The sequence below is a fragment of the Streptopelia decaocto genome, assembly GCF_964273445.1.
Source record: "Streptopelia decaocto genome assembly, chromosome: 1".
Taxonomy (NCBI): Eukaryota; Metazoa; Chordata; class Aves; order Columbiformes; family Columbidae; genus Streptopelia; species Streptopelia decaocto.
In genome coordinates, this window is record NC_138663.1 from 99172980 (window position 1) to 99200302 (window position 27323).

At 36.3% G+C, this 27323-nt stretch overlaps 1 protein-coding gene across 1 annotated transcript in view; it reads left to right on the forward strand.

Moving 5' to 3' along the window:
- Window positions 1-1947: 1947 nt before the first annotated feature.
- STS (steroid sulfatase) overlaps window positions 1948-27323 on the forward strand; it is a gene marked incomplete at its 5' end in the record, with an annotated part of 87290 nt that continues 61914 nt past the window's right edge. The window contains 7 exon segments of the mRNA XM_082057292.1: window positions 1948-1962; window positions 1964-2037; window positions 4280-4432; window positions 6143-6264; window positions 9751-9873; window positions 15040-15463; window positions 23890-24026. Coding sequence (XP_081913418.1) covers window positions 1948-1962; window positions 1964-2037; window positions 4280-4432; window positions 6143-6264; window positions 9751-9873; window positions 15040-15463; window positions 23890-24026 — 1048 coding nt within the window.

Here is a 27323-nt window from a genome sequence, read left to right on the forward strand (position 1 = left end):
CATCCATATATTCTTATACATTTATACTAAATTTGTTCTAATTCAGATAGAATATGTGTATTAGAATCCCAAAAATGTAATTTGAAGATATGTAGAAGAAGTGGAATATGTATGTATGTGCACCCACATACATGTGCAGATGTGTATATTGACACATCTATATATGTATGCATGTATATAGGTTCATATACAATGATTAAAGTATTGTAGTTTTAATTAGAACATATGAAATCGAAATTCTTATATGACTCATGTTGTAGGAAATTAAGCACCTCTTAAATCTATTCAATTTAGCATCCACCTTGGGAAGAAAGAAAGTACTTCTCGTCCTATTATATCACAGGGAAAGTGAAGCAGAGATTAAAAATCGGACTTATGTGTCCTACATGCAATTAAGGAAAAATAATGCCACCTGAATCTAAAACATAAGCCTTCAAAGCTGAACCCTACTGCAGAAATGTCTAAAGGATGTTGTGGAAGGAAAACAAAATCGAATTGGTTCAATGCAAAAAAAAAACCAAACCGAAACAAAGAAATAAACAAACAAACAAAAAAAGCTAATTGGTTCAAAATGGATTAAAACTAATTCATGAAGGTAAAAATATCCACGAGTAGCTATTCAGTACAGTGTTCTGCTGTCCAAAATACCCTAAATGCTGACTTCCAAAAGCTAGAAGGTTGCACTAGTAAAAGAATGTACTTGCCAACTTTCTTATGTTATTTGAATTGGCTGCTCTTGGAGACCACATACTAGGTTACGTGGAAGCTTCCTCTGATTTGGTGTAATTGTTTTTATGTTGGGTCTACACATGCCTGTCTTTTCACCATTAAAAACCCTGGTGTGACACAGATGAACCTTAGCATTCTCAGACCTTCATTCTTTTCACGTCCTTCTCTTTTTACTCCTCCGTATTTCTTTGCTGTTGTCCGTTCCACTCAATTTCATCCATCCAATTTTTCTGGCTTTTCAAGCATATCCCTTCAAGATGCGTGAAAGTTTGCTGCAGAGAGAGTACACCAGAGAAATCAGAGTTGTTTGGATTAATTCTTTTTTCCTGTTTCCTTGTTGAGTTCACTTTAGGGATGTGATATCAGGCAGAGGCAAGTAGCTTAACGCATGAGAGTGTGTACAGATGCTCCCTCAGTGTGGAGGAATGTCCAGCAATATTGTGTCAGAGACATCTTTCAATAACAATTTTTTTTTGTTGTTGATTTGCAAAATGAGAAATGGAGGTACTAAATGATGGTAACTTCTGCAAGAATAGATCCAGACGATAAGAATTTTGCCACTTTCTAAATGAAAATGATCCAGTTGATACTGGTCACAGCTGTTGTTAACTTTGCTATATAGATTTATTTAAAATACTATATTAAGAGGCCGTATAGCATATATAGCAGAAGTTTTTCATATTTGAGCAAGGTGATTAATTTTCTTAGGCATTTTGATGAATAGCTTATATTCCTGCTGATGTCTCTACACAGACTTGAAATTGCTTTAAAATTCATTAAATTGTAGTCAATTTATTTCTAAGGTACTTCACGCATTTTTTTTTGGTTTTTATTTCATTTTGGAAAATAAAATACAGCTACTACTCTTGTTTCCAACAGTAACCTTGCTCAGTAAAAGAAAAATTAATTTTCTCTGTTCATTAGTGGCTAAAGGATGAACACATATTTAAAAAGACTACTCTCCATGGCCCATACCTTCTAATTAAAACACAGGCTATTTCGTTTGTAGTTTGAGTCAAATCTTAGAACTGCTGTTTGTAAAACTTGCAAAACCAGCTATCTCCATGCCTTTAAAATTATTATTAGTGGCAGGAGTATATATTTCTGGGTTTTATTCAGATAATATGAAACCTACAGCAAAACTGAGTAATTCTGTGAAATAAATGTGCAAGTCCTGCAAGCATCTCTCCAACTCTATATGTAATGTCACCAGCATATATGTCACCATTTTCAAACATCTCTATTGCCATGGGCCCTGAGACCCTTGCAGGCTGAACAGTGGAGTAGGAATTTAAGATACAGGAGCAGGTTGCTCCTGTCCTATGGGGTCAGCATGTTAGTTCTCTTGCAACACATAGGAAGCAATTCACTCTTGTTTATGCTCTGAGGGAAGAAGGGTAAATCTACTGTGCACATTAAATGTCTGCAGTGTGACAGGTGCTACACATCTTCATTAGTATGGTAATTTGTCGAAGCATTGGTTAGATGCATCCCACCAAGCAGAACTGCATTTAGTGTTCTAGTCTTAAAGTTTGTGTATGTATTTTCCATGTCTGAAACAAAGTGGATGGCTTCCCATGCAGTAACGCAGGTAAGGATCTGTTGCTGCAGTGACAAGGCTGGGATCTTTAAATGTTGCCAGCTGAAGTCTAAACCAGAACTGTTGTCATCAAAGTGAGGTTAATGGCTTATAAAGTGTATGTTAAGCAGTAAAAATCAGCTAGTATAGTTATTAATGTTTTATCTATATGTGAACAAGCACTAAAAGAGTAAAAATCCGCTTTGCACCTGTACTTTCTGGCAGAATGGCAATAATGAAGGTTCAGAATCAGAAGCCCCAGTCTGTGTTAATTGATCCCCACTTTTTGGCCTCTTCTCACATGTATCAGTCCCACGTCTTATCTGCCCAGGCTCTTTCCAATCAGTTCCCTTCATCTGCCTTAATCACAACTCCTCAGCTCTTTCCTCCCAGACACTCCAAGTTCTCTCACCTCTTTTCCTCAGTTTGTTTTCCTATCCACTGCAGCACTATCCCTTCCAGTTTCATAAACCCTCTACCACAGGGGTGTCATTTTCACCAGGGGCCACATCAGCCTCGCGGTTGCCTCCGAAGGGCCGAATGTAATTTTAGGACTGTATAAATGTAGGAGTAGTTACTTTCTGCCCTTCGGAGGCAACCGTGAGGCTGATGTGGCCCCGGGTGAAAAAATGAGTTTGACATCCCTGCTCTACCATTTCTCCTCATTTCACCCTGCAGCTCAGATTCCGGCTGGGTCTCAAGCTTCCCTTCTTGCTCTTTATTCAAGTCAGTGCAAGCTCTGCCAGTTCTGACTACTTTCTTCTCTACCGATACTTTTACCCACCACACCTCACTGATTTACGAATGTGTCTCCCTTGATGTCTAGTTTCTTTGTACCAGCTCTTCCAGTTCTGGCTTCTTTATCTTCTCTCTGGTTACTTTTATCTATCATAACTCCCTGATGTACAAGATTTTTTCTTTCTTGAGCTGCTGTCCCTATTCTTTCTGGGAATCCTTGTTTCTCACTCTCATTCCTACTCTTTCACTTTCAAATTTTTACCTCCGTCTTGGCATCCTCTGCTTTCCTTCTTGTCCCAGCATAATCCAGAGTGCAGAGGTGACTCATGCCTTATCTGCATTTGAAAAAGGCTGCCTGCATCCGGAGCAGATGGGAGTATTACTAGGGGCAAAAGAGAGAGAGTCTCTGCTCATTTTTAGATGTGTATACCTGGCACAGTCCATCACAGCCTAGAGGCACTCGATTGTAGCCAGGGCATAGTCAGTGCGGTTTAAAACAGAGATATGACAAGTCCCTGTTTAGGTAAAATGGCATTCATAGCATAGACATCTGCAGATAAACTATGCTTTTATCATAAAAGCATATCACGGTATGTAGTATTGTATATAATAAATTCTTCATGTTTTAAGTTTGATATGCCACAAGCATTGTTTATAGAACATTGTGATATGATATCAAATATTTTTACTAATTTTGCTGTAGGCCCTGATACTTAAAACGTTTGCGAAGAGCTTGTTCTTAAACATTCCGTTCAGTAATTTGATAATGCCTCTGTTCACCCTCTCTTTATTCCTTGTTTAAGAGAAATTCAGTAATTTACTTCAGCAGCAGAATTGATTCACTTTTTTTCAGCAATCAATCTTAAAAAAATTATTTTTTTTTGTTCTCATGATTTCTTGCTGTGAATTCCATCTGTGTATGAAAAAGTATTGTCACTGAGGTTGTAACTAGTTCTTTGTCTATATTTAAAGTGTGCGAAGGAGCGGAAGGAAAAATTAGCTATGTACTAGAAGGTTTTTAAGAAATGTTTTTAAGAAATATGAGAGAGAAAATAATGTTAAAAAAAACCTCTTGAGGAAAAAAAATCTGAATGAAAATATAGAATCTAATTTTCTTTTTCTCTTCTACTGCACAGTCCAGGGCAATGGTATTACTGAATTAGATTATGAGTCAATTTTTTTTAAATGTGGGGTTTTTTTAAATTATGTTTTTCACCTGTTCCTACACATCAGGAAGAAGATGAAAGTCCTTTTATTTCTCATAATTTGCCAGTGTGCCATAAACAGTGTCAAAACACACAGTACTTCAAATCCCAATGTCATTTTACTGATGGCTGATGATCTTGGTATTGGAGACCTGGGATGTTACGGGAACAGAACCTTAAGGTATGATGATTAATTTGGGAAAGACATAGCTTGATATTTAGTTTTTCTATGAATTTGTAAAGTTAAAAACACTAATACATTGTGAGTTTTGATTAGATTCTTTATAAGTAAACAAAGTTCATACCCTTTCCAGAGAACAGTATACTCAATCTTTGTTTTGTTAACAAGAAAATAAGACATCTGATGTATGTATCCTGCTGAAAAGTTGCATCATAAACAGAGAACTGAGCAACCAACCACATAAGGATAGGTCTAGAGAAGGAAACTCTAATCAATAATTTTCTTTTAAAATATGCAGAATGCAAATACTATGAATTAAGTATAGTTTGAAACACTCATGATTTGAGACAATCTTGTCACTAAGCAATTGGAAAGAAACTACTGATTTTTTTCCTTCATTTATTTTCATGCTGTAGTCAGTAATTTCATTAAATCAAATGTTAATATACTTGAGTGATGCAGCAGTGTTCCCCAGTATGGTCATTACCACCAGCCATTACCACCATTACCAGTATGATGGTTCTGTAAAAAGCACAAATTGTACTTTGTCATTGTGTTTCAGTGGTGCAAAGTTTTTGATCAAGTTAAATAGAACATTCAGACTAAAAGCGCTGTCCTGTCAAATGTTAAATACTTTTGTTCCTGCTGAACTTAGAAGTAAAAACTTATAATTTAAACTAGCTAAAAAAAAACCCCAAAACAAACAAACAAAACCCCTCAAGTTACAGCTCACTCACAAGGACTAGAACTGCTCCAAGATGTAGAGAGATGTGAGAACTCAAGACCAGATCTTTGGAGTATGAAGAAATGTCATCATACCGCTTGTTATCAGTAGGTGATATTATAGGTAGCAAAGTAGTCTGTTGGAAAGTTAATGTTTCTGACTATTAGACTTAGATAATGGGAGCACTAGTGTGCCTTGAGGTCATGGTCATTAATCTTCCAGGTCAGGGACCTATTAGAGCATCCTGCAGCTCCTGGCCACTCTGCATTTCTGGTTCTTTTCTTTAGAACCAAGGGCACAGGATTTCTTTCTGCAGGACCCAGTTTTGTTCTGCATAATGAGCCAGGTCACAGTCAAGTTTCCCATGCAGATATGGAAACTTGGATGTGCTTCTGGGTTGAATATTGCAGGCATGGTCATGGCAGACATGTAAACATCGCCTAATGCAGAGTCATAACCATTTTCATCTCCTCTAATAACTGATACCACCACACAACATTACCCCTACCCCAAAAAACTTTTGCTGAGGAAAGACAGAAGTGACACCAAGTAAAGAATAAAGAAGCACAACTTTCTTCAGTCTGTCCTTTCCCCATTGCTGAAGCAGAAAGGCCATGTAAGCAGCAATGTTACAGTTCTAGGTCAAGGAATGCATTAAAAAAGGCTTGTAGTATAATGCATCCAGGTGTCACACTTTGGTACTGGCCATGAAGAGTAGATGTAGGTGGGGAAAAAGATTTTTGTCTCAATGCCACAGTGTCTGGGTTCAGTGTTGACACCCAATGTAAAAATAGTTGACACGATAGTATTTAGAATTTCACCACCACCATGGTTTTGATAATTTGCACACAGTAAGTCTTAATTTGACTTTCCTGATAGTTTTTGCCTGTGATGCCTTAATCTCGCCATGCCCGTTTCTAAAAAATCATCTTTATGTATTCTTTTACTTTTTTTTTTTTGTTGTTGTTGTGCTTATGTTTTACTAGAACCCCTAATATTGACAGGCTAGCAGAGGAAGGAGTGACACTTACTCAGCATATAGCGGCGTCCCCACTTTGTACTCCAAGCAGGGCAGCTTTCCTGACAGGGCGATATCCTATCAGATCAGGTAAAATACCATTACTTTATTTATATATAAATATCATATTTTATTTGCGGTAAACTGTATCCATTTTTTTTCTCTGTCCCTTCTTGATCATTACTGGGTTAGGTACTCATTTCAGTGAGTAATCAAGCTCAGCAGGGTTGGTCAGTTTTTGAAATCTTCCATGTGTATGGGAAGTTTTCACGTTTCAGAAGAGTTAACACAAAAATAAAGCTTTTTAATTGGGAATTTATTTTTTTTAAAAACACTGAGGGAAAAAGCTGATTGTGGTTATTTAATGTAAGGAGCAGACAAATTCCATTGACTTCCTCCATTGTCCAGATGACCCTGGGGGTCTTTGCCTGCATCCTCAGTTGCATTCAGGCTGCTCCCAGAATACTGGTGGGCAGACTGAGTGTTGAACATCACAGAGGTGCATCTAGAAAGACACCGTGGAAGAACCCACTGTAAATCCTTCTACTCAGATATTTCAGTTTCTACAAAACCTTTTGATTTAGACAAATTGTTATTTTTTTTCAGGGAAGAGTGGGGAAGGAAAACAGTTCATAAAGGTATTCCAGCAGCCCTTAAAACTGGGAAGAAGAAAGCAAAAAATCTCCCTCCTTTCTAAGTATTTGTTCCCTATCTACACATACACAGTATTAAGTATCCTATGTATATATGCATCTTATAACTTCTCATACTATCAGCAAGTTTGCTGATGACACTAAGCTGGGAGGAGTGGCTGACACGCCGGAGGGCTGTGCTGCCATCCAGCGGGACCTGGACAGGCTGGAGAGTTGGGCGGGGAATAACCTAATGAAATTTAACAAGGGCAAGTGTAGAGTCCTGCATCTGGGCAGGAACAACCCCAGGTACCTGTATAGGTTGGGAGATTACATATTAGAGAGCAGTGTAGGGGAAAGGGACCTGGGGGTCCTGGTGGACAACAGGATGACCATGAGCCAGCACTGTGCCCTTGTGGCCAGGAAGGCCAATGGCATCCTGGGGTGTATTAGAAGGGGGGTGGTTAGTAGATCGAGAGAGGTCCTCCTTCCCCTCTACTCCACCCTGGTGAGACCACATCTGGAATATTGTGTCCAGTTCTGGGCCCCTCAGTTCAAGAAGGACAGGGAACTGCTGGAGAGGGTCCAGCGTAGGGCAACGAAGATGATTAAGGGAGTGGAGCACCTCCCTTATGAAGAAAGGCTGAGGGAGCTGGGTCTCTTTAGTTTGGAGAAGAGGAGACTAAGGGGGGACCTTATTAATGTTTATAAATATATAAAGGGTGAGTGCCATGAGGATGGAGCCAGGCTCTTCTCGGTGGCAAACAATGATAGGACAAGGGGTAATGGGATCAAACTGGAACACAAGAGGTTCCACTTAAATTTGAGAAGAAACTTCTTCTCAGTGAGGGTGACAGAACACTGGAACAGGCTGCCTAGGGGGGTTGTGGAGTCTCCTTCTCTGGAGACATTCAAAACCCGCCTGGACATGTTCCTGTGCGACCTCACCTAGGTGTTCCTGCTCCAGCAGGGGGATTGGACTAGATGATCTTTTGAGGTCCCTTCCAATCCCAAACATACTGTGATACTGTGATACTGTGAAAATACCTGATCCAAAGCCCATTTGAGTCAGTGAAGATCCAGTTCATTTTAGTGTGCTGGGACTGAGCCCCTCAGTGCTTAGCCATGCAACTTTAACATTCCCTTAACATCATTTTTAGCAAGGATCATTATACATTAATCAGATCGCTTGTTCATTAGTGATAAAACATCCTGTCCTTGCTTCTGGGAATGAAAGCAAAGCAAGACTCAGGAGCCTACTTGATATGTTCGTGCTCATTCAAATCAAGTAACAAGCTTCTGCAAAAGTGCCAGCTAATATAACTTGCTAAATTTTCCATTACATTCAGCTGCAAAGGAAAATTTTATATACCTGTTATGGCTATATTGCTATTAATATTTACTGTAGATGAAGCTACAGATCATTTTCCATTATGAACCTTGTTCTTATTTCTGAAAAATTAGCATTGGAACTGTTTTCTTTTTTCTTAACTGATCTTCTCTCAGTCATATCTAATCATTTGCATGTAGTTGCAAAAATTGAACTTTGTCTTAATTAAATTCCAAAATCGCTAAATATGGATTATTTCCAAACATCAGTGAAGAGCTAGTAAAGGATTATTATAGAAGATACTAGAATCATGATGTGGAAAAAAAGGTTAGAAATTTAAAACTCTTGCTAATACACCTGAATAAAAATATTCCAAAATGCAGTATTTGATGAGACGCAAACTTGGAAAATGGTAATGATGAAAAAAAAAATAATCATAGTGTTCTGTACTTCCATTCTGGTAACTTATGGGAATTACACTGATTTCACTTACAAGCAAGAGAAGTACATAAAAATAAGTATGAATAACTGTATAATAAATAAATTATAGATCTGTATAGATGCTTAAAACTAGCTAAACTGTTGATCAATAAAGCTAGCTGGGGTGAAAAACTGAAGTCAACATATGAAGAGTAGGTTGAGCTCTTTTTAATAAACCAGTCTAATGAGTCTTTTTCTCATCTAACCGCAAGGTATACCTGAGGGAAGACTCTGGTTGTCTAAATCAGTCATGTAACTTTGGCACTGCAATCATCCAGTTGCATAATTCAGGTTTCCTGGAGATACATCTGCACAGATTTGCATAGATATCCTGTGTTCTATCTGTCTATACTCAGAGCCAGCTCTCGTCTGGAATCCTAGTAATCTAATTTTCATGAACCTGAGCTCTCAAGTTCCTCAACCTGAGAGCAGTTTATAAGCTGAAGTTTGTGTTCCTCAGACTCTCAGTATATAGAAATTACTGGATGTTGTCTTGTTAGCTGGTGCCTGCTGCTGCTTTTATGCACTCTGTGTGCATTGAATCATGTGTCTTCATGCCATTGGAACATGGGTTCTCTCCCATCAAAGCTGCATGCCCTCACTGCTCTATTTCCAGAATCAGACTCTCTCTTGCTCTTTTTTGACCTCATGGTATTTACATGCCCAGGTATAGGACTGCCCTATTTCCTCTGCCTTCCCTCAAATAATCTTAAAGGCTTGTAGAAAGCCACGTATGAGGAAGGTGGAAGTTTGAAGAGTGGAACTTGGGAGTGAAATCACTTAGTCCTCAGCTCCATTCCTTCCCTGTGTTCAAGAAAAATAAATTTGGAAAGCTCAGCTTCTTTCAGATAAGTTATACCTTAGAATATCTACAGAAGGGGCTGCAGCTGTTCATATTATGGCTGGCCCCATGGTTATGAGCAGAGAATTTTTTCTCTACTTCTCAATTTCTGGTGTCAATACACAAAAGACCTCACTCAGCTAAATGGATGTTTGTATCTGCCATTTGCAACATTTAGCATCTGGTGGTAATATATCATTTAAGTGATACCACCTAAAGGAAAAAAATGCATGCAGAAAGAATGAATGGAAATTGTTTCACTATGTTATCCAAATGACTTTCATTGTATTTAGGAATGGCTGCCTTCTCACGAGTTGGTGTCTTCTTGTTTTCTGCCTCTTCTGGGGGACTTCCTTCTGAAGAAATAACTTTTACCAAACTCTTGAAGCAGAGAGGTTATGCAACAGCTCTAATAGGTAAAATTGCACAATATACAGCATTATTTTTCATTCATTTCAATCAAAAGAACATTAGCTTTCCATATAGGCTATTAAGGGTCTGCATTAAGCTTTTTCCCCACAGCATAATGAGTTTATTTTCCTGGCACAAAGCTGAGCACATTCCCATGCATATGTACAACACTAACCACGTAAGTATGTCTAATTCATTTGTGAATAGTCTCATTGTGCAAGGTACTGAAGAAACATGATGAACAAATTGAAAATTAGTTAAGCTATTGAAAAGTTTTCAGTATAAATAGGAACTTGATTACAACAGAGAGACAATGAGGGATTGATCACAGGGTACAAGTCAGCACAGTTGTAGGATTTGTTTCACCAGTTTTCAAATATCCACAAAGTAGATAATGTAGTACCTGGGCTAACCATCTGGCTTCTCGTCTTAGTCATCAGACAGAAATGGGCATTTCTGGGAAATTTGTCTCATCCTATGGTAGATGTTTAATGCAAAAAATGTGTTTCTCTCTCATTATAAAGACAGTTCAGACAACTAACTGCACATAAATATTCAGTGATGGGTACAAAGTTTCCCACTAGATGAATATTAAACAGAGTTGAATGAATATCATAAAGAAATAACGTTTAAATAATGTGCGTTTTTTTTTCCTGATTTGGCCACCGACTTATTCCACACTGCTTACTTTAGAAGATTTTTTTTAAATACAACTTGTACTATATAATGTATTTTTCTATTGGAATTGCCAGGAAATAGTTGCTTACAGAACATCATACTGGAATATTACTACATTAGTTTAGACACCCAATTTGTTTTTTAAATGTAACAAAAGTTTGCAATTTGGGGAGTAATTTCTGTTTAAAAATCAGTCTGTTTAGTGAGGCTAACAATTTGCACCACTATTAAAAAAATATTTGTATTGTGTAGATACCCAATGTCAATGTTCTTAACTAAAAATCTTGCTTAGCTATACCCTAGTCTTAGAAAGCATAAAATAACTTGAGGTCCTGACAGATTCAAACCAGAAAACCAGAAAATCTTAGCAGAAATATATTTGGTGCAGTTGTATTTGAATTATGATGCAAAAATCTATTCATAATTTTCCTTGTTTATCATGGAGTTAATTCATATTGGTCCATATTCAATTAAAGACTGCATTTTTTTTTTCTATTTGTAACAAGTACTGTAATACAATTTATTTTTTGGAGCTGACCTAGTTAATGTTCTTTTTTTAACCACATTCACTGCAACATGACAGCTTGCCACTTAGATCTTCAGAAGTTCTCTCCATGATGCTTAATGAACAATTCTTCCAAGTGGTCTGAATGATAGCTATGAAACCATAAGATGTAATATTACCATATCCTTAGAGTATAATGAAGGCTTCCGAAAATCAAGAAGTGCATTAAAATTAAGGATAAAGCATGTGTAAATGACAAAAAGAAAAATTATGTAGATTTGAAGACTAGATAGGCAGACTCTGATTCCCAACCAGCTCATTTTCTGCCTCTGCTGGTATTCTTATCACATCGTATCGGTCTAGGTCACAGAGTCTTTGCTTGGTTTAATCTAACTCAGCAGTTCCTAAACAATTAATTGTCAAATCCCACACCAGTGATGGATTGGCATAGGAGTAATTTGAAGCCTTTCAGTTCCTCAAGCTTGTACTGTCACTTTTTATTTTTTCCCCCAAGTTTCTCTCTCCTTTACTCACTAAGGACATTTTTATTTCCCTAAATGCATTTTCCTTTCTTTTTAATTTTTGTTCCATCCTCTGAATATATGCTTCCTCTTGCTTGATACATCCCTAAATATATTTTAGCTATAAATCTACTTTATGTGTACACTTTTTTATAACATTATTTTTCCCCTGTGACACAACGAAGCTGGCATCCAATAGATCTGGCAGGAAGAGACACAATGAGAAGATCTGCAACAAAACCAAGTTTTCTCAAAAAAGGCAGATGCATTGAATATGCGATGTTTCACCAGTTAAGGATCCTGGAGAGTAAGAAGAAATATTGATGTTTTGTAGGGAATAGCTATTCATAATGCAAAAATTCTACTGAAAGCAAATGAGTGTTATTTTAACTACTGCAGTACTCAATTACAGTTGAGTAAATGTCAGTTTTTCCTCACTAGTGTTATCCTGTGTGTTGTGTAGCATCCAGAGACGTTTAAAATCTGCCTACATAGCTTATCTCCAAAGTTTAAAATGCCAATGGATAAACTGGGACTTGTATCTTTCTTCCAGAACGAGGTGTTGAAATATTTGGTCACATCACAGTAGTGACATGCTGAGTCTAGTCTATGGAGTAAGATTAATAGAACAGTTTAAAATCTGACTATATTAATAATATATGCATATATATTTTATATTATTATTGCTTTGTACTTCATATAAATATATTTATTTGAGTGCAGAAAATATTCCTGTTTGCATTTTGCTCTGTATCTCACATCTTACTACTTATCTGAAGAGCACAAAATCATACAATGAGAAATATATCATTATATACAACTCAGTCTTCAGATTGTTCCTGTTTCAACTGTCTGAGGGAAAAGTAGAGGGGAAACCTGAATTTTTGCAGCCTCTTCAGCATCCTGGGTTCTGAAACTGAGTTCCAAATTAAGTTTCTTGGCTGAATAGAACTTGCCTCTCATTTCCACTTGCCTTTTCATTGCATTGCTTTTTGCTCTGCAGAAATCTTAATTGTGGCTAAAGGAGAGGGGAAGAGTGCCTAGATGTCCAACTATTAATGCACTCATAATTTACAAATAACAGCATAAATTTCACACAAAAGCTTGGTAGAATCTGCTGAAATGCATATGATGCTTGTGTGAAGTGTCCGTACTATCAAGCTTCACTTGGCAAAGAGGTGAGAGCATTTCACACTGCTCTTGGATTCAGAAGAGACCCAGGATATAAAGCACATTACAATAATCTGTTGAAACACTAGCTCAAGGCAGGGGTTATTGCCACAAGACATGAAACTAAACATCCATTGTGGACCCAGTCATCACTTACTTCCATAGTAGCACAGGTTCTATCAAAACCCTCTACTTCATCAGCCATTTGAGAATGGCAATTGTGTCTCTCCATAACAGCTGCCAATATAATTTGAACCAGACTTTCTGCTGCTTTTCCCAGCTAACCTGCTGTCTACTTTGTTTGCCTTAAGTTGCTTCTGAACAAATCTTTTTTTTTGAGGCCCAGGTTCACTTTGACATTGAACAATTTGTTGTGCTTGCTAAAACCTTTTTGACAAAAATGAGTCCTATAGTTTCCCCTGTCCTAATTTGTTGTTGCAAGATTCTTCTGTCCTGGCTTGCAATGTCTGGTTTTATTGAGATCCAGTTTAAACAAACTTCTTTATATCATAGTAAATGACCTTGAAAGTATATTTCATTTGTTTGGGTTACTTTTTCATATTTTTTTACTAAATTGTAAGTGCTTTGAGATTGACAAATAAGAGGAAAAAAAAGCGTTAAGATCATTTATAATCATGATTATAAGCCTCTACTTTTATTTCAACTATCTAACTTGATGAGAGTTCTTTCATGCTCACCTTGCTACATATCTGGCTTTACAATTATTCCATAAAAACGGTCAAAATACAGTAATGTAAACCTAAGAGAAAATATTAAAGCATTTGCTTTCCAAAATCTGTGTCTTTGCTTGCTGGGAATGAGATTCAGACTTGCAGTCTTAGCAAGTGCTTGATGGCACCATTATGACATCTAAAAATTCGGTACAGTGGTCTTCATTGCTGTTTTTGTAGTCAGCCACAATGATGTTCACTGGACTGTGTCAGAAGTAGTGACAAGAGCCATTCTGCCTGCAAAAAGCCAAATCCCACCTCAGGTGAGGGGCCAACAGACAGTAAGAGGGAAAGCTTCTGATGGGAGGAGAAAGCTGTAGAGGCCTCCATTTTACTGGCACATAAGCAGACCTGAAAATGCTTTTATAACTGCTTCTGTGTTATACAGAAGTTATTTCTAACCTAAGAGCATCAAGAGATGAAGAAGGAGAACGGGACTCAACTAAGCATTCAGTTAGGCTCAAGATTTCTGTGGTATTTTTCTCTACCTTTGCTGGTGGATGAACTTAGGCACATGACATTCCCATCCCCTACCTTAGTTCTGTCGTTTGTGAAAGACAAATAATGTCATTGAGCCCATTTGGTGGTACTATTTCAAAACATCAGAACTGACCTCCGTCTTCACCCTCTTTGCTGCTGCAGTACCAGCTACCAAACAGGTCTGTTGCACTAAACTATGCATAAGCATATGGTAAGGGGTTGTACCTGAGTCATAAAAAGAATTACCTAGATACTTACTGTAATCAACATGAACATAGATTTTGTTACTATAATGCAAATCAGACTCACTGTTTCCTTGTGTTAGTCAGTGTCCAACATTATTGTGGGATTAGAATGATTTCCTAGTGAGACAAAATGCTGTGAGAGATAGCATTTGGCAGTAATTTACTTGTTACTGTTGTTTCTTTATTATTTTTATATATATATATTATGGCCATAAATAAAAAATTATCTCCCTCACTATGTATACATGTATATAGTGAGGGAGGTTGGCAATTTCAGAGATTTTGCAATCATTTAAGTAATAAATGCCTTGTTAATTTCACTATTCTTGATTTATTTTCTGTTTGATAGTTTTCTTTTTTCTTTTTTCTTCTTTTTTTTTTTTTTTTTTTTTAAACTAGTCAAATGTATATGATTTACCAGAAAAAAACCAGAAAAGATATTTCTTAACTCCTTATTGACTCTTCCTAAGAAAGCAGTAGTGGCTATAAAATGATAATTTTTTTAACTCCTTAACTACACATGCACAAAGGCTTCATTTTCAGAGTTAGCTATCTTCTAGGGCTCTGTTACCCCTCAGTGACCTGCTAGCCCACTCAGAATTTAATGGTATCCATCAGGAGCTCTGCCAAACTATTTCTAACTAATATGAAGAGGCAGACATGAAATAAAGTCTTTGATGAAGGCATAAAGAAAGATTAGGAGAAAACAGGGATCTACACAATAAATGCTGGGGGTGGGGAGATATCAGTCAGATAGTGACAGTTTCATGTTTGGAACAGTGCATGTTATAAGTTTGATGATTTAACTACAAAAATTCTCCTTGTCCTTTTCTCTTTGTAGGGAAGTGGCATCTTGGGATGAACTGTGAAAGCAGTAATGACTTCTGTCACCACCCCCTCAGTCATGGATTTGATTACTTTTACGGGCTTACCGTGACCAATTTTAGAGACTGCAAACCTGGCCAAGGCAGCGTATTTTTAAAAGGGGTTCAGAAAACTCTTGTCATCCCAGTCCAGATTGCTGGAATCACCCTGGTCTCCTTGGCAATAGTGCAGTACATTGGCCTTCTCAAAGTACCTTTCCAAGCCTTGAGTTACTGCTTGTTAATAACCGCTATTTCATTTGCGGTTTTGTTTTTTTTCTTTTATCATTTTCGACACCTGAACTGCTTCTTAATGAGGGACCATCAGATTATCCAGCAACCACTATCCTATGAGAACCTTACTCAGAGACTGACAAAAGAAGCCATGCAGTTTATAAGCAGGTAGGTTTCTAACTGTGTTATAAGTTAATGCTGGCATTTCACAATGACAGTGCTTCCAAAAAAGTAGAAAAAAAGTGAACTGATGGGCACGAGGAATAGGCTGTTATATGTTACCATCATTTTTTTCCTTTAAAAGATGACTGAAGTTAATCTCTTTAGTGAAAGTGTTCTGTTTTGTTTTCTATCAGATATGTCATAATTTTCTCTATAAAAATTAAAAGCTATGTTTACATGCTTCAGAAAAAAAATAAAATATCTAAATTTCTTAGGACTTTTATTCTTGAGAATTTCATGTAGATATTGTCATTTTAGATGCCTCCACTTTTAATGCAGATTCATTTTGAAAATATTTGATTTACAGATGTTAGGAAAAAAATGTGGTTTTTTTAAAGCAATTAATTTTCGATAGCCATGACATTGGGTTACCTAAACATTGGATGTACAAAGTCTTCCTAAGTCATTCTTCATTTTTGCAAAGATAGCTACTTTGGCATAATTGTCATCACAGGGCTTTGAATGGGAACAAGTCATAAAAGTATACGTTTGTATATTCTGAAATACAAATCAATATATTTGGAGGAAAAATATTTCATCCGTTTAACTTCTTGAAAAATATACTAAAGTATTTTGCTCAGTTACTTTTGAAATAGGTTGCACTGCTTCTAAAAATAGTTAATCAAAACTGTTCTTATACAGAAGAAGTCCCTTAATTACTATTCTGGAAAGGATATTCCAGGCAGTAACTGTGAATACATTCACATGGTGTCAGTGCTGGATGAAAACTTATACCAAAGAATCAGAGGCTAAATTTTCTAGACTTAAACACTGCATGCAGTAGTCATCAAGACTGTTAGCAAGAAAGAAATGTTTATCTAAAATCTTGATTTCATGCTGCAATTTTTCTATCATTTCTATCGTTATAAATATTTTATGTGGCTGTCTCTGCTTACTGTACTGAAGTTTTTTTTTTAATATTAAATTTCTTTAAGTGAGTAAGTCTTCCCAACAGTCAACATTCTCATGAATATTTATGAACTAAAATATCTTTATTTCCTCTTGGCAATGGTGATAGATGTAAAGCTGCCTTCTCATCTACATTCTAACTAATTTAACAGTGAAATACTTTGTTTACTAAAAACACACACACAGCCCCCTTTGAAAATTGTTGACAGGTTATCTGCTTGGTGACCAAGCATTTGGTGATTTTAAGAGACTCTTGAGTACATTAACTATATGTAGGCAGGTTCTTCCATGATTTACAAGTATGTTATGTACCTGTAGTGATTCAGAATGTTTTGTATAGCTCTGAATGTTTCATTAATTTCGATTCAATGGCAATAAAATGGTAGCCCCAAAACAGGTGAGTTGAAGACTGGAAATCAATGCTAGAAAACAAGTAACTCTTTTAACTTTATTATTATTTACAATAATGTGTCCACTGTTATTGTATAGCTTAGTCAGTGTTTAGAGCTGGCAAACAACATATCATCTAAGTCAGCGTAGCATTGTTGTCTCAGCTGGAGGTAGGTGGCTTTACATCAGCTTGGCACTTGACCCCAGTTCTCAACATATTTTCCAGACAAAAGTGATGTTAAATTGAAGTCAAGGTTAATAGCGCATATTCGTAATTTACAATAAACTTTGTTACAGGAATGCTGCAATTATAGTGAGAATTATAACCCAGACAATTCGGAGTCAATGTTAAATTAAAGAATATCCAAGCACATTAAGGTATTGAGAAGCAATTTGGGCATTCAAGCAATCTTAACTGTGCCATGTAGTGAATTCACATGCTAAGTATATGGCCATAAAACTTGCTCCTGGGGATAGGAGTAATTAGATTAGTATTCACTGAACTGATCTGTCCCATACAGTAGTGTGAGCAACAAAATCAATATTTGCTTTGACACACTGATTCTGACATGATGTTGTTCATACCTGTCAATTCCAGTGCACCAGTAGACCTTTGCTTGTATGACTCGTCTACTGACTTTGGCCATTTGTAGGGGAATGGCCATCAAGACGCAACCAGGTTGCAGCAGAAATCAGACATCTGGGACTCATAAGTGAAGGGCCACAAGGTTTTTGGAAGCCTTGGTTGCTTCACATCGTTCTTGTGGTTCCACTTCTTTCAGCAAGCAGTATCCCTCAGTCCTTTAGCCACATGTAGGTGATGGACTTCCTGACATTATTCTCTTTTCTAGCTATTTCTCTGTTAGTCAGATTGTCAGCTTCATGGCTTCTTACCATGTATATAATAACTAGATTTTGTATTTTTCAAGTCTTCTTATAATTTCTTCATAGCATATAGCTATCACAGAATCACAGAATGTTAGGGATTGGTAATTTGGTCTGGTTTTTGGAGACATAGTATTGTATTTTTCTTCCTTCGTCTAGTGTATGTGTATTACAGTTTTATTTGTTCCTAGGTATACTGGAAGAGAGCAAATAAAAGTTTCAATGCTCAGAAATGGCACTGGAGAAGGATATATACAACTACAAGTGTCAGATCCAGTGTGTGTAAATGCATACTAATTTAGTTGCTCACCCTAATTGTAAGTGGGCGGGTCAGCTCTGTGTATGTTAATTCTAATGGCTTTTCACCAAGAGCAAATATATGTACATATTGTAAACCTATCAGAACAGTCTCTAGACATTACAGAATATTTGAAAGTCAGATAAATGCTGTTTTTTCATGTTAAGTTCAATGTGGTTGTCACTCATGTGTCTTCAGCACATCCTTTAATGACCAGCTGCACAGACAAATATGGAAAATGCCAGAGACCAGTTTCTAATGTATCAGAAATTAACAACACAAAAGTACCACTCTGTGATACAGAACACCTCTCTGACAAATTTATATAGCTGATCACAATTGGTAATATTTTTTTAAATCCTAATAAAATCTAACTTGTGGAAAACAGTATTTGCATAAAACTTGTTTATATTGAGCAGCTATGGTGAAGATGATATTGAACAATTTTCATGCATATTTTTTCAGTCATGGATTGCATTGCCATAATAGTCAACATTTTGTGATGACACTTAATACATTTTTTTCTTTTTATCTATTCTATTTCAGTCCTTGAAAGGCTGTTACAACACATTCAGATTTATTTTCGTCTACTTGAGCAGACTGGGGTTTAGAGTTTTTCCATATATCACTAGGTCCTAAGATCAGGCAGTTGACATGTTGTACTGCAGTTAGAGTTCTGAAATCAAGTGTTTTTATCAACACTACAAGAGTATTCCTTATAATTTACAGTAAAATACAAATTATAGAGAAGAGTTTGTGTATCTTTGTGTATACATGATGAATATGTGCACATACATGAAAAAAGGATAGTAACTTACAAGCCATAACAACTCTACTTCATCCCCTTTCCTCAGACCTCTGCTTGTTCCTTTTGAACAAAAAGCTAACAAGAAGAAGCTGTGAATTCATATACTTTTGGGCCATCTGAAAATGAAAGATTTAAGTAATTTATGAATGATTGAGAACCTAACTAGTTCATTGATGAGTGACAGACTGCCTTGTAAATCAAACACTTCTAAAAAGTAGTAGGCCTGTATACTGGGCTCCAAAGTTTTGTGGGGGAGAGGGATTTAGTAATGAAAATACTTTGTAGTAGATGAGAAATTTCTTTCTTTTTCCCATGCTTACAAGAATGTACTTTTTCAAGGGGAAAAAATTGTTGTATAGAAAGGAAATAAACACATCTATGAATTGTGTACCTTAAGCATTTCAGCAAAGAAATAGGTATGCCATTAGAGATGTCAAAATTATCTTGTCTATTTGCATGGAAGAATCATTTCACAAATGCAGATATAGTAGTAACACATTCTACTTTTAATATCTTCTAGAAAGAGACAGATTTTCTGTCTTTTTACTTATTTTTTAACCCTTCTAATTCAATTTTTAACACCTTTTGTGGTTTTGATAAGTTACCCCCATGTGGTCTGGAGATCTCTTTTCTGATTTTGAAAAATTCGGAAAATCTGAGGTTTGTAGTTTAAAGATGTGTCTTTTAAAAGAGTAAGACGGAAATATTTATTCATGGTAACAACGATGTTAGCACTGTTAGCAGTCAGAACAAACCAAAATCCAGCTTGTAGGACAAAATCCTGCTTTGATAAAACTAAGCCAAGGTTTGCCTTTTCTTTCTACCAGAACAAGGCTTGATGAAGTGCATTCAGCCTGTCCCCTTTCAAAGAGCACTGTCTAATGGGTGATCTAATGTGGAAGTAGAGGAGGGAGCCATGGGAAATGAGCACTGGATGAACTTGTCCACTGGGGATGATATTAAACAAGAATGTTTTAAGTAAAAAGAGAGTTACAGAGAGGGAAAGTTAGGTTTGCATCTGCCTGTATCAACACACTGTTACATATTTGTGCTGAAAATATATCTTCAGATTATATGCTTCAACCTTTTTGTTTTCTTTCACTTTAACTATGACTCTGGTGCACTATGATTATGTGAAAATGTCATATTCTCATTCAATAAGTTTTATTAAATCATATGTACTTATCAGAAGTGATGTATTTTACCCCTATATCTATTTCAAATAGTTCTTTGCAGGCTATTTTAGTCTTATGGGTGAATTGGCTGGAATTTATAAGATTTTGGGGATTACAGAAACAATTCTTAACTCAATTTTAACACAGCACAGTGTTTGCCCAGGTCAGGCGAAGCCAAGTATATCTGCTTTCATAGTTATCTGCTGTGGATCATAGCACCTTCACTGGTATACAGGGTCTAATAGTCTAATGGGTTAAAAATATGTACTTTATGACAAAATGTGGGGATAATTTTGCATCTAGAAAAAAAATGCTGTTCGGAAACATCATATTTGTCCATCATATAAAAGGTTAATTTAGAATTTATTGTGAAAAAGTAAAACAAAGCCATATAGAATTGTACTTGAAATCTCAGTTTGATTTGGAAACCACAGGCCAACAAATTCAGAGCCCCAGCTGTTGCTCTGCTGCAGTGCTCTTAAATTAGCATCACTGCACAGAAAAGCAAACAAAAGTACCCAAGGAGTTTTCAGTGCAGCAAATATTTAGAGCAAAATTGCAGGAAAAAAAGTTAAAAGACCCTTGTGTGAAGCGTGAAGTCAGCTTAGTTGTAACTTGCTCTCTCATCCACTTTAAAGGGTTTTTTTACAGCTCAAGCCTGAACTAGATTCTTGAGTAATTTGGAAACTCCTCACACTAAATAAGAACCTAGGAGTACGCAATGCAGAGGAGTCACCAGCAACATGATGCATTTAGGTGTTTTCAAGATTGTTAAGAACACACTAAAGAATGTCTTATGACAGTTGTGTGTAATCTGTCTGGCTACTCAGTAAATTGAAAAGACTGTGATTCATTTTAGAATAAAATTTATTTCTGTGTTTGAGTAAGTGAATCTCAGATCTTTTGAAACTGAAGTTCCCTGTGTTTGAACTGTGTAAAAGGTAGTGGCAATACATTTTTGAAGGATCTGTTTACTGAAGTGGTTCAGGAGTTAAGCTATTGTCAAATTTCTCTCCTGCCTAGTAGATGATATTGTCATCCCATTTTCAAGGTCATGGTAAAGGTAGTCAGTCATGATTCTTAGAGAGTTTGGCAGGAGATAAATAGCTGCCTGTGATCTTTTATAGGATATTAATAGTTGAGATACTTCTCCACCTGACAGTGAGCTGTCAATCAGAACCTGTCAATTTGAGTTGCAAAGAAGAGAGTGATGTAGTGCCCTTCCATATCAATTGTTGATTTGATGACTTTACATGAAAGTGCAATCTTTGTGTTCCATCTAAAAAAAAAAAAACAAACACGAAACCAAACAACACCCCCCCCCCGCAAAAAAAAAAAACAACCAACCAACCAACCAACCAAAACCAAACAAGAAAACAACAACAACAAACCCTAAACCTGAGTTATTGTCTCTTGAAAATGACCTTTAAAGTGGAGGTTGTTGATACTCACTTTTAGCAATACAGATATGCATTTAGAAGTATGCACTATCTCTGTGACATTAGAACAAGGCAGTTTGCATGAAAAGTAAATTATGCCTGCACCATTATAAGTAAAATGTAGATTTTTCTTGCATTTTCCCCTAGAATTTGTGTATTACTCTCAATTCAGTGAACTGTGTTTAAGGAAAAAGTCAAAGATAATCCTATGCAGTAAAAAATGCAGGTTGTAAACCAAAAATCTGACTTGCAGAAATGTTCTTTAATGAAAGGTCAGTATTACATTAATATACATATGAAATATTAAACTTACAAGTATACTTCCTTTTTACTTGAAGTGCTGACATCTTCAGTCTTTTTCATTGACTCAGAAATCTCATGTGTTGTTTCTACAGTAATGAAAGTTTCTCACGTACATGACCTCTCAAATAGCAACAAACAACTTCATGGAAAGTGGATCTTTCATGAAAGATATTGTCTTTATATTTTGAACCTGTACTTTAAAATACTAAGATAATGGAGGATACATGCACGAATATTTGAAGATAATTCAAATATTTTTTTCCATTTTCTACATGAAAAATGTTCTATTTATTCTGACATTTTTTTTAAAAAGGAGACACTTTATGAAGAAATAGTCCCAGTCAGAAACACACTTATCAAGTGAGTAATCTGGATAAAATTTTCCCATTTTGAGTTTATGTACTGCTGCCTATGCCAGTAAAAAAAAGCTTTAACCATGTAACTTGTACAAAACAAGGTCCATCCAAGAAGAGAGACAAAATGGGTCATAAATATACTGGATTAAACCTACTTATTTTTCCTTAGGAGTAAAATATTCATACCATATGAATCCTGTTTATTAAAAGACTTTGTTTTCAGCTTCTAAAAGTTAGATTTATTTTTGGGTTTAATTTTAAAGAAACAGTTTGTATGTGCGTGTCTGCATTGTTCTTCTGCTCCTTAAAAAGTGGATGAATCAACAGCCTGAGGAAATATATAGTCTCCCTTTGATGTTGACGTGAATCACAGGGATTGTCCACCACAGGCAGGCAACAGAAAAATATGTTATATAAAGCCAAAAATACTCTGTAATTAGCTGTGTGCTTTAAGGTGAGATACAGACAAGTTTTCTGGGTAGTGCTTTTGTGATTCAACTGATATTTACAGTGTGCTTCATGTAGTTCAAATACTGTTAGAGCGTATAGCAGTAAAATTGGCTAGTACCACACAATTTTAAGTAAAGTTCTATAAATAATGCATAAGAAAAAGTTCTTACTTCAGCAGTGCTTTCACAGCCTGCTGGAACTGATCATAAATATCACGTTGACAGATCACATGTACAGAAAAATTTACAGAGAGTCTGTTTATTACATTCTATCTTCTATATCAGTTCAGGAAATAGGCTGAAGACAGTGGAGGCTGTTCATTACTGTGAGAGGAGAACAATTTCTTTCTATTAGTATGTACTTTGAGATTACTTATTCTTTGGTACAACATATGTTATGTACTGATCACATGCATACACACACACACACAGCATTAAAGAGCAAGAGAAGATATGGACATATACCTTGGTCCAGGACGGAGAAGGAGGAAAAGTACCAGTATACTTGATATAGTCACAGAATCACAGAATGGTTAGGGTTGGAAGAGGCCTCTGGAGATCATCTAGTCTGACCCGTCTGCTAAAGCAGGTTCCCCTAGAGTAGATTGCACAGGAATGTGTCCAGGCGAGTCTTGAATGTTTCTAGAGAAGGAGACTCCACAATGTCTCTGGGCAGCTTGTTCCAGGGCTCTGGCACCCTCAAAGTAAAGAAGTTTCTCCTCATATTCAGATGGAACCACCTGTGCTTCAGTCTGTGCCCACTGCTCCTCATTCTATCGTTGGGCACCACTGAAAGGAATCAGGTCCCATCCTCTTTACACCCACCCTTGAGATATTTAGAAATATTGATGAGATTCCCTCTCAGCCTTTTCTTCCCTAGGCTGAACAATCATATTATGGGATGTTTGACCCTAATCCTCATAATAGTCTAGCTGATCAGCTTCCATATGACCTTGTAGAGGAAGATCATTGTGTTTCACATACATATGTAGTTACAAAAGTATGTTTTTGAGCGGCAGTTATAACTGGGCTTTTAAATATTTACTTGTAAAGTGAAGAGAGGTTCTTGCAGCCAGAAAGTGTAAGGCTCTTGGCTTTAAGCAAGTCCTCTTTCAATATATATAGCAAACAGTAATTAGATTATGTTGTTTATTTTTGCTTTCAATTCAGTATACAGTTCAGAATGACATTTTTACCCTGTATGTGTGTGTAGTCAGCATTACCCTGTAACTGGTCACAATATTCCTTTTCCTCTGTTTTGTTTTGTTTTGAGCTTTACTGTAGAAAGGTTTCTTTGTAGAAATTTTGTCACAAAATATACTAAGGGTTTAGGGATTTGTTTTGTTTTGTTTTTTTCCAGGAACAGTGATGCACCATTTCTTCTTGTCCTGTCTTATCTTCACGTCCATACTGCTCTATATGCTTCAAAAAATTTCAGAGGAAAGAGCAAGCATGGTTTATATGGAGATGCAGTGGAGGAAATGGACTGGAGTGTAGGTATGTTACATGTACTTTTAACATCAGTGAAGGAAATCTATGGAAGACTTATATTCATGTCCACCAAATGCAGACTTTGGATGTCTACGGTATATCTGACATACTTGTCCTTTATACTTAGGGGAAAGAAACAGTAGTTTAAAAGGCATAACAATCTGACCTCTTATAATATCTATTTTATGACTGAATTTATTACGTCCTGCAAATGCCTGCTCTCTTCTTTGACTATGAAGGCAGTCCATACAGTATGGATTTAGCAGAGATATGGATACCTTTACTATGGACATTTGACGGAGAGTAATTGAATCCAACCCCGTGAGCTTCTGAGTGCCATCTGGCTTCTGCAGGTTGTCCTCATAAAACAATATGTTAACTCAAAAAACAACCACATGATACTGATATAAAAATATTTTCAAATAAAGTGACTACAATATGTGCTATTAGGAAAATTAATTTGCTATTCTTTTTAGTGAGTTCTCTGAAATAGTGAAATCCCTCAGGTGTGGTCCACTTCTATTCATGAAGAACAGTCAAAACCAAACAATTTGCTCTTCAGAGCCTTCCATTATCTCTGAGGATGGGGACCAGTTGATCACTACATCTTTCAGCAGGACTCCCTTATCTCCAGCTGTAGCGGAATGACACTCTCATTCCAGAGACAATCAATTGTGAAAACAGCTACCGGGTCATATTAGAAAATAATTGTATGGGAGAATAGTATTAGGAGCTAAAGATGAGCTTACATTCCTCCTTCCTGTATACCCCGAGTCAGTTCTGTTCTCAGTACAATTCAGTGCAAATTGGATTTCTTCAAGAAAATATTGTTTCCTTAGAAGTTGCTATAAACAGATATTCAGCTTTGTTGCATACGTATTTTTAAACTATGCAAGCATGTGCAGTTAAACATAATGTATATTCCTTTGGATATTTTGCTTCAAGAGGTCTAGTTGCAGAAGGTAGGGGAAAAAAGGCATCACAGCACATTTAGTGATTCATAATGTATTTACTGTAGTATTGGCAAAAAAGGAGAAAACTCTTGTGAGAAACTGCGATACACGTAGTAGGAAGGGTTTTCAATGTGGAAGGTAACTGGATTAAACAGAAAAAAATTGTTTTGTAAGCCAGGTTTTCTCACAAGAGAGTGGCTTTCATTCCAGTTATATTACACCCTGAATCTTTATCACTTCTGTCAATAGCGATCAACATTTTATCAACCAAATGCTTGCATTAGGTACAAGTATTCATGTGTCGTCTTTTCTGCTTGCATCCACATTGTAGTAAGCTACTGAGCATTAGCTGGTCCTACCATCTGTGTTTGATTTTTATGATTTCTTTTTCTGTTCTGTGGTAATTAGCTTACCCCAGCCTCGTTGCTGATGCCATTACATGTTGCTCCCACCTCAGAATTGTGGCTCCAGGGTTTGAACAGCAAGTTGGGAGCCAAGGCAGCTGACATGCTGCTAATTCAGGCTATTTAATGATGCAGAGGTGGTAACAGATCGAAAACCACTACTCTCTTCCAGAATGACCACAGACTCTTGGGAGATGTGTCAAATAAACTGTGTAGGACAGAAGCATATTATTAAAAAGCTTGGGACAAATCAGGGATACAAATTCAGCAGTGATAACATAGGATTTTTGAACAAAATCAGAAAGGAGATACAGGAGTTTCCTTGTGTATTGTCCTTTAGAATCCATTGCAGGAACATCAGGAGCAGCAAAGCTACCTTATTCAGGAAACAGATCCTCATCTGTCATAAATCACTATTCAAGCATCAAATTTTGTTTCAGTTGAGGGTCTAGTTACTTGGTTTCGCTTATGTCTTGTAAGACTTTTCTGATGACAGATTGCATATTTGCTCCAGGAGGTAGAAAATATGTTTAGTTCCTCTGCTTTCTCCTCCATTATTAGAATGATGAAAAAAAGTTATGGCTGACATTTCCAAAGGAGTCTGAAGCAATAATATAGCTTTTGCCTTTTTTTTTTTTTTTTCAATTGAAGGGAGTACTTATTTCCATAACCTCCACTGAAAATGCCAGTCTTAATGCATCAGCTATGTGAGACAAAGTATTTATTTATTCGCTGTACTACTGATGTCAATAACCAGTATTTTCTTGGAATGCCTCTGAAGATGTTACAGTAGAAAATTCTAGCAAAATTGTCTGGAAAGTCTGAAAAGTGAAAACTATAAGCTTTCCACAAAGGGAAGTTTTATCATTCACTAGGCAGAAATTAGTATTTTTGCATAAATGAATGTAACTTGCAAAAGCAATAAGAACAAAATAGCCCAGACATAACTATATGCTTCAAAACCTTCTAATTAAAGACAACACAAGCATGCAAATAAAAGAGTGTATAGAAAACTGCATCATAGTACAACATTGGAAATGTTTGGCATCTGGTAGGAAAATAAACACCAGCTTCAACTCAGTTCTAAAAGAAACCTACAATGTGCTATCTGCTGAGTGGGAAATATTGCAGGAAAACTTTGTGGATGATAAAAAAATAATAGAAGTTAGAAGTAGTAGAAGTTTAGGTTGTCAGGTACCAGTGATGAAAGAGTTATATCAAGATTAGACCATGAAATGCAAATGAAATATTGTTCCTGATTTCAAGAATCAGTAAGAATGTGTTAGCTGCCATTTGCAAGAGGAAAAGCAACAAACTTTTTAGTAGGACAGAGAAGTCCACTCAGAGTCCACTCAGACCGTGAATTCTAAATAAAAGACAATTCTCCATTTTCATTTGTTTATTTATGGAGAATCAGTTACCTAATTGGACAATAATTCAATTATAAGGCAATGTCCACGCTAGGAGGATAAAAAACCTATAAGACACATGAATGAAATACTCCTTTGAATATTTCTTGTTTGTATCTTATTAAACCAACACTGAAGTGTATTATTACAGTCCACGTCAAAAATATGAAATACAAAGCGTCTAGACAAGCTTTGGGAGCATGGATATGTACTTCTTTTGCATAGCATCATGTCTGTAACAGAATTCAATGTTTAAAGCATTCACAGTTATAGTGTCACATGTGACATGCCTTAGAGAAATATTCTCTGGCTAATAACATTAATTTTCTTTCAATGTAAGCTAAGTACCTTATTAGTGCCATTAATTATAATTCATATGAGAGCAGATGAAATAATTTTACAGTCTAAAAATAGAAAAAGAAGTTATGAATGAAAGAATGAATGAATGCAATATTATCCTTTTATTTCTTCATTTCTTCTTCTCTTCCTTCATTCCTGATTGAGCATAGGAAGAGAAATGGACATATTCAGAAATTG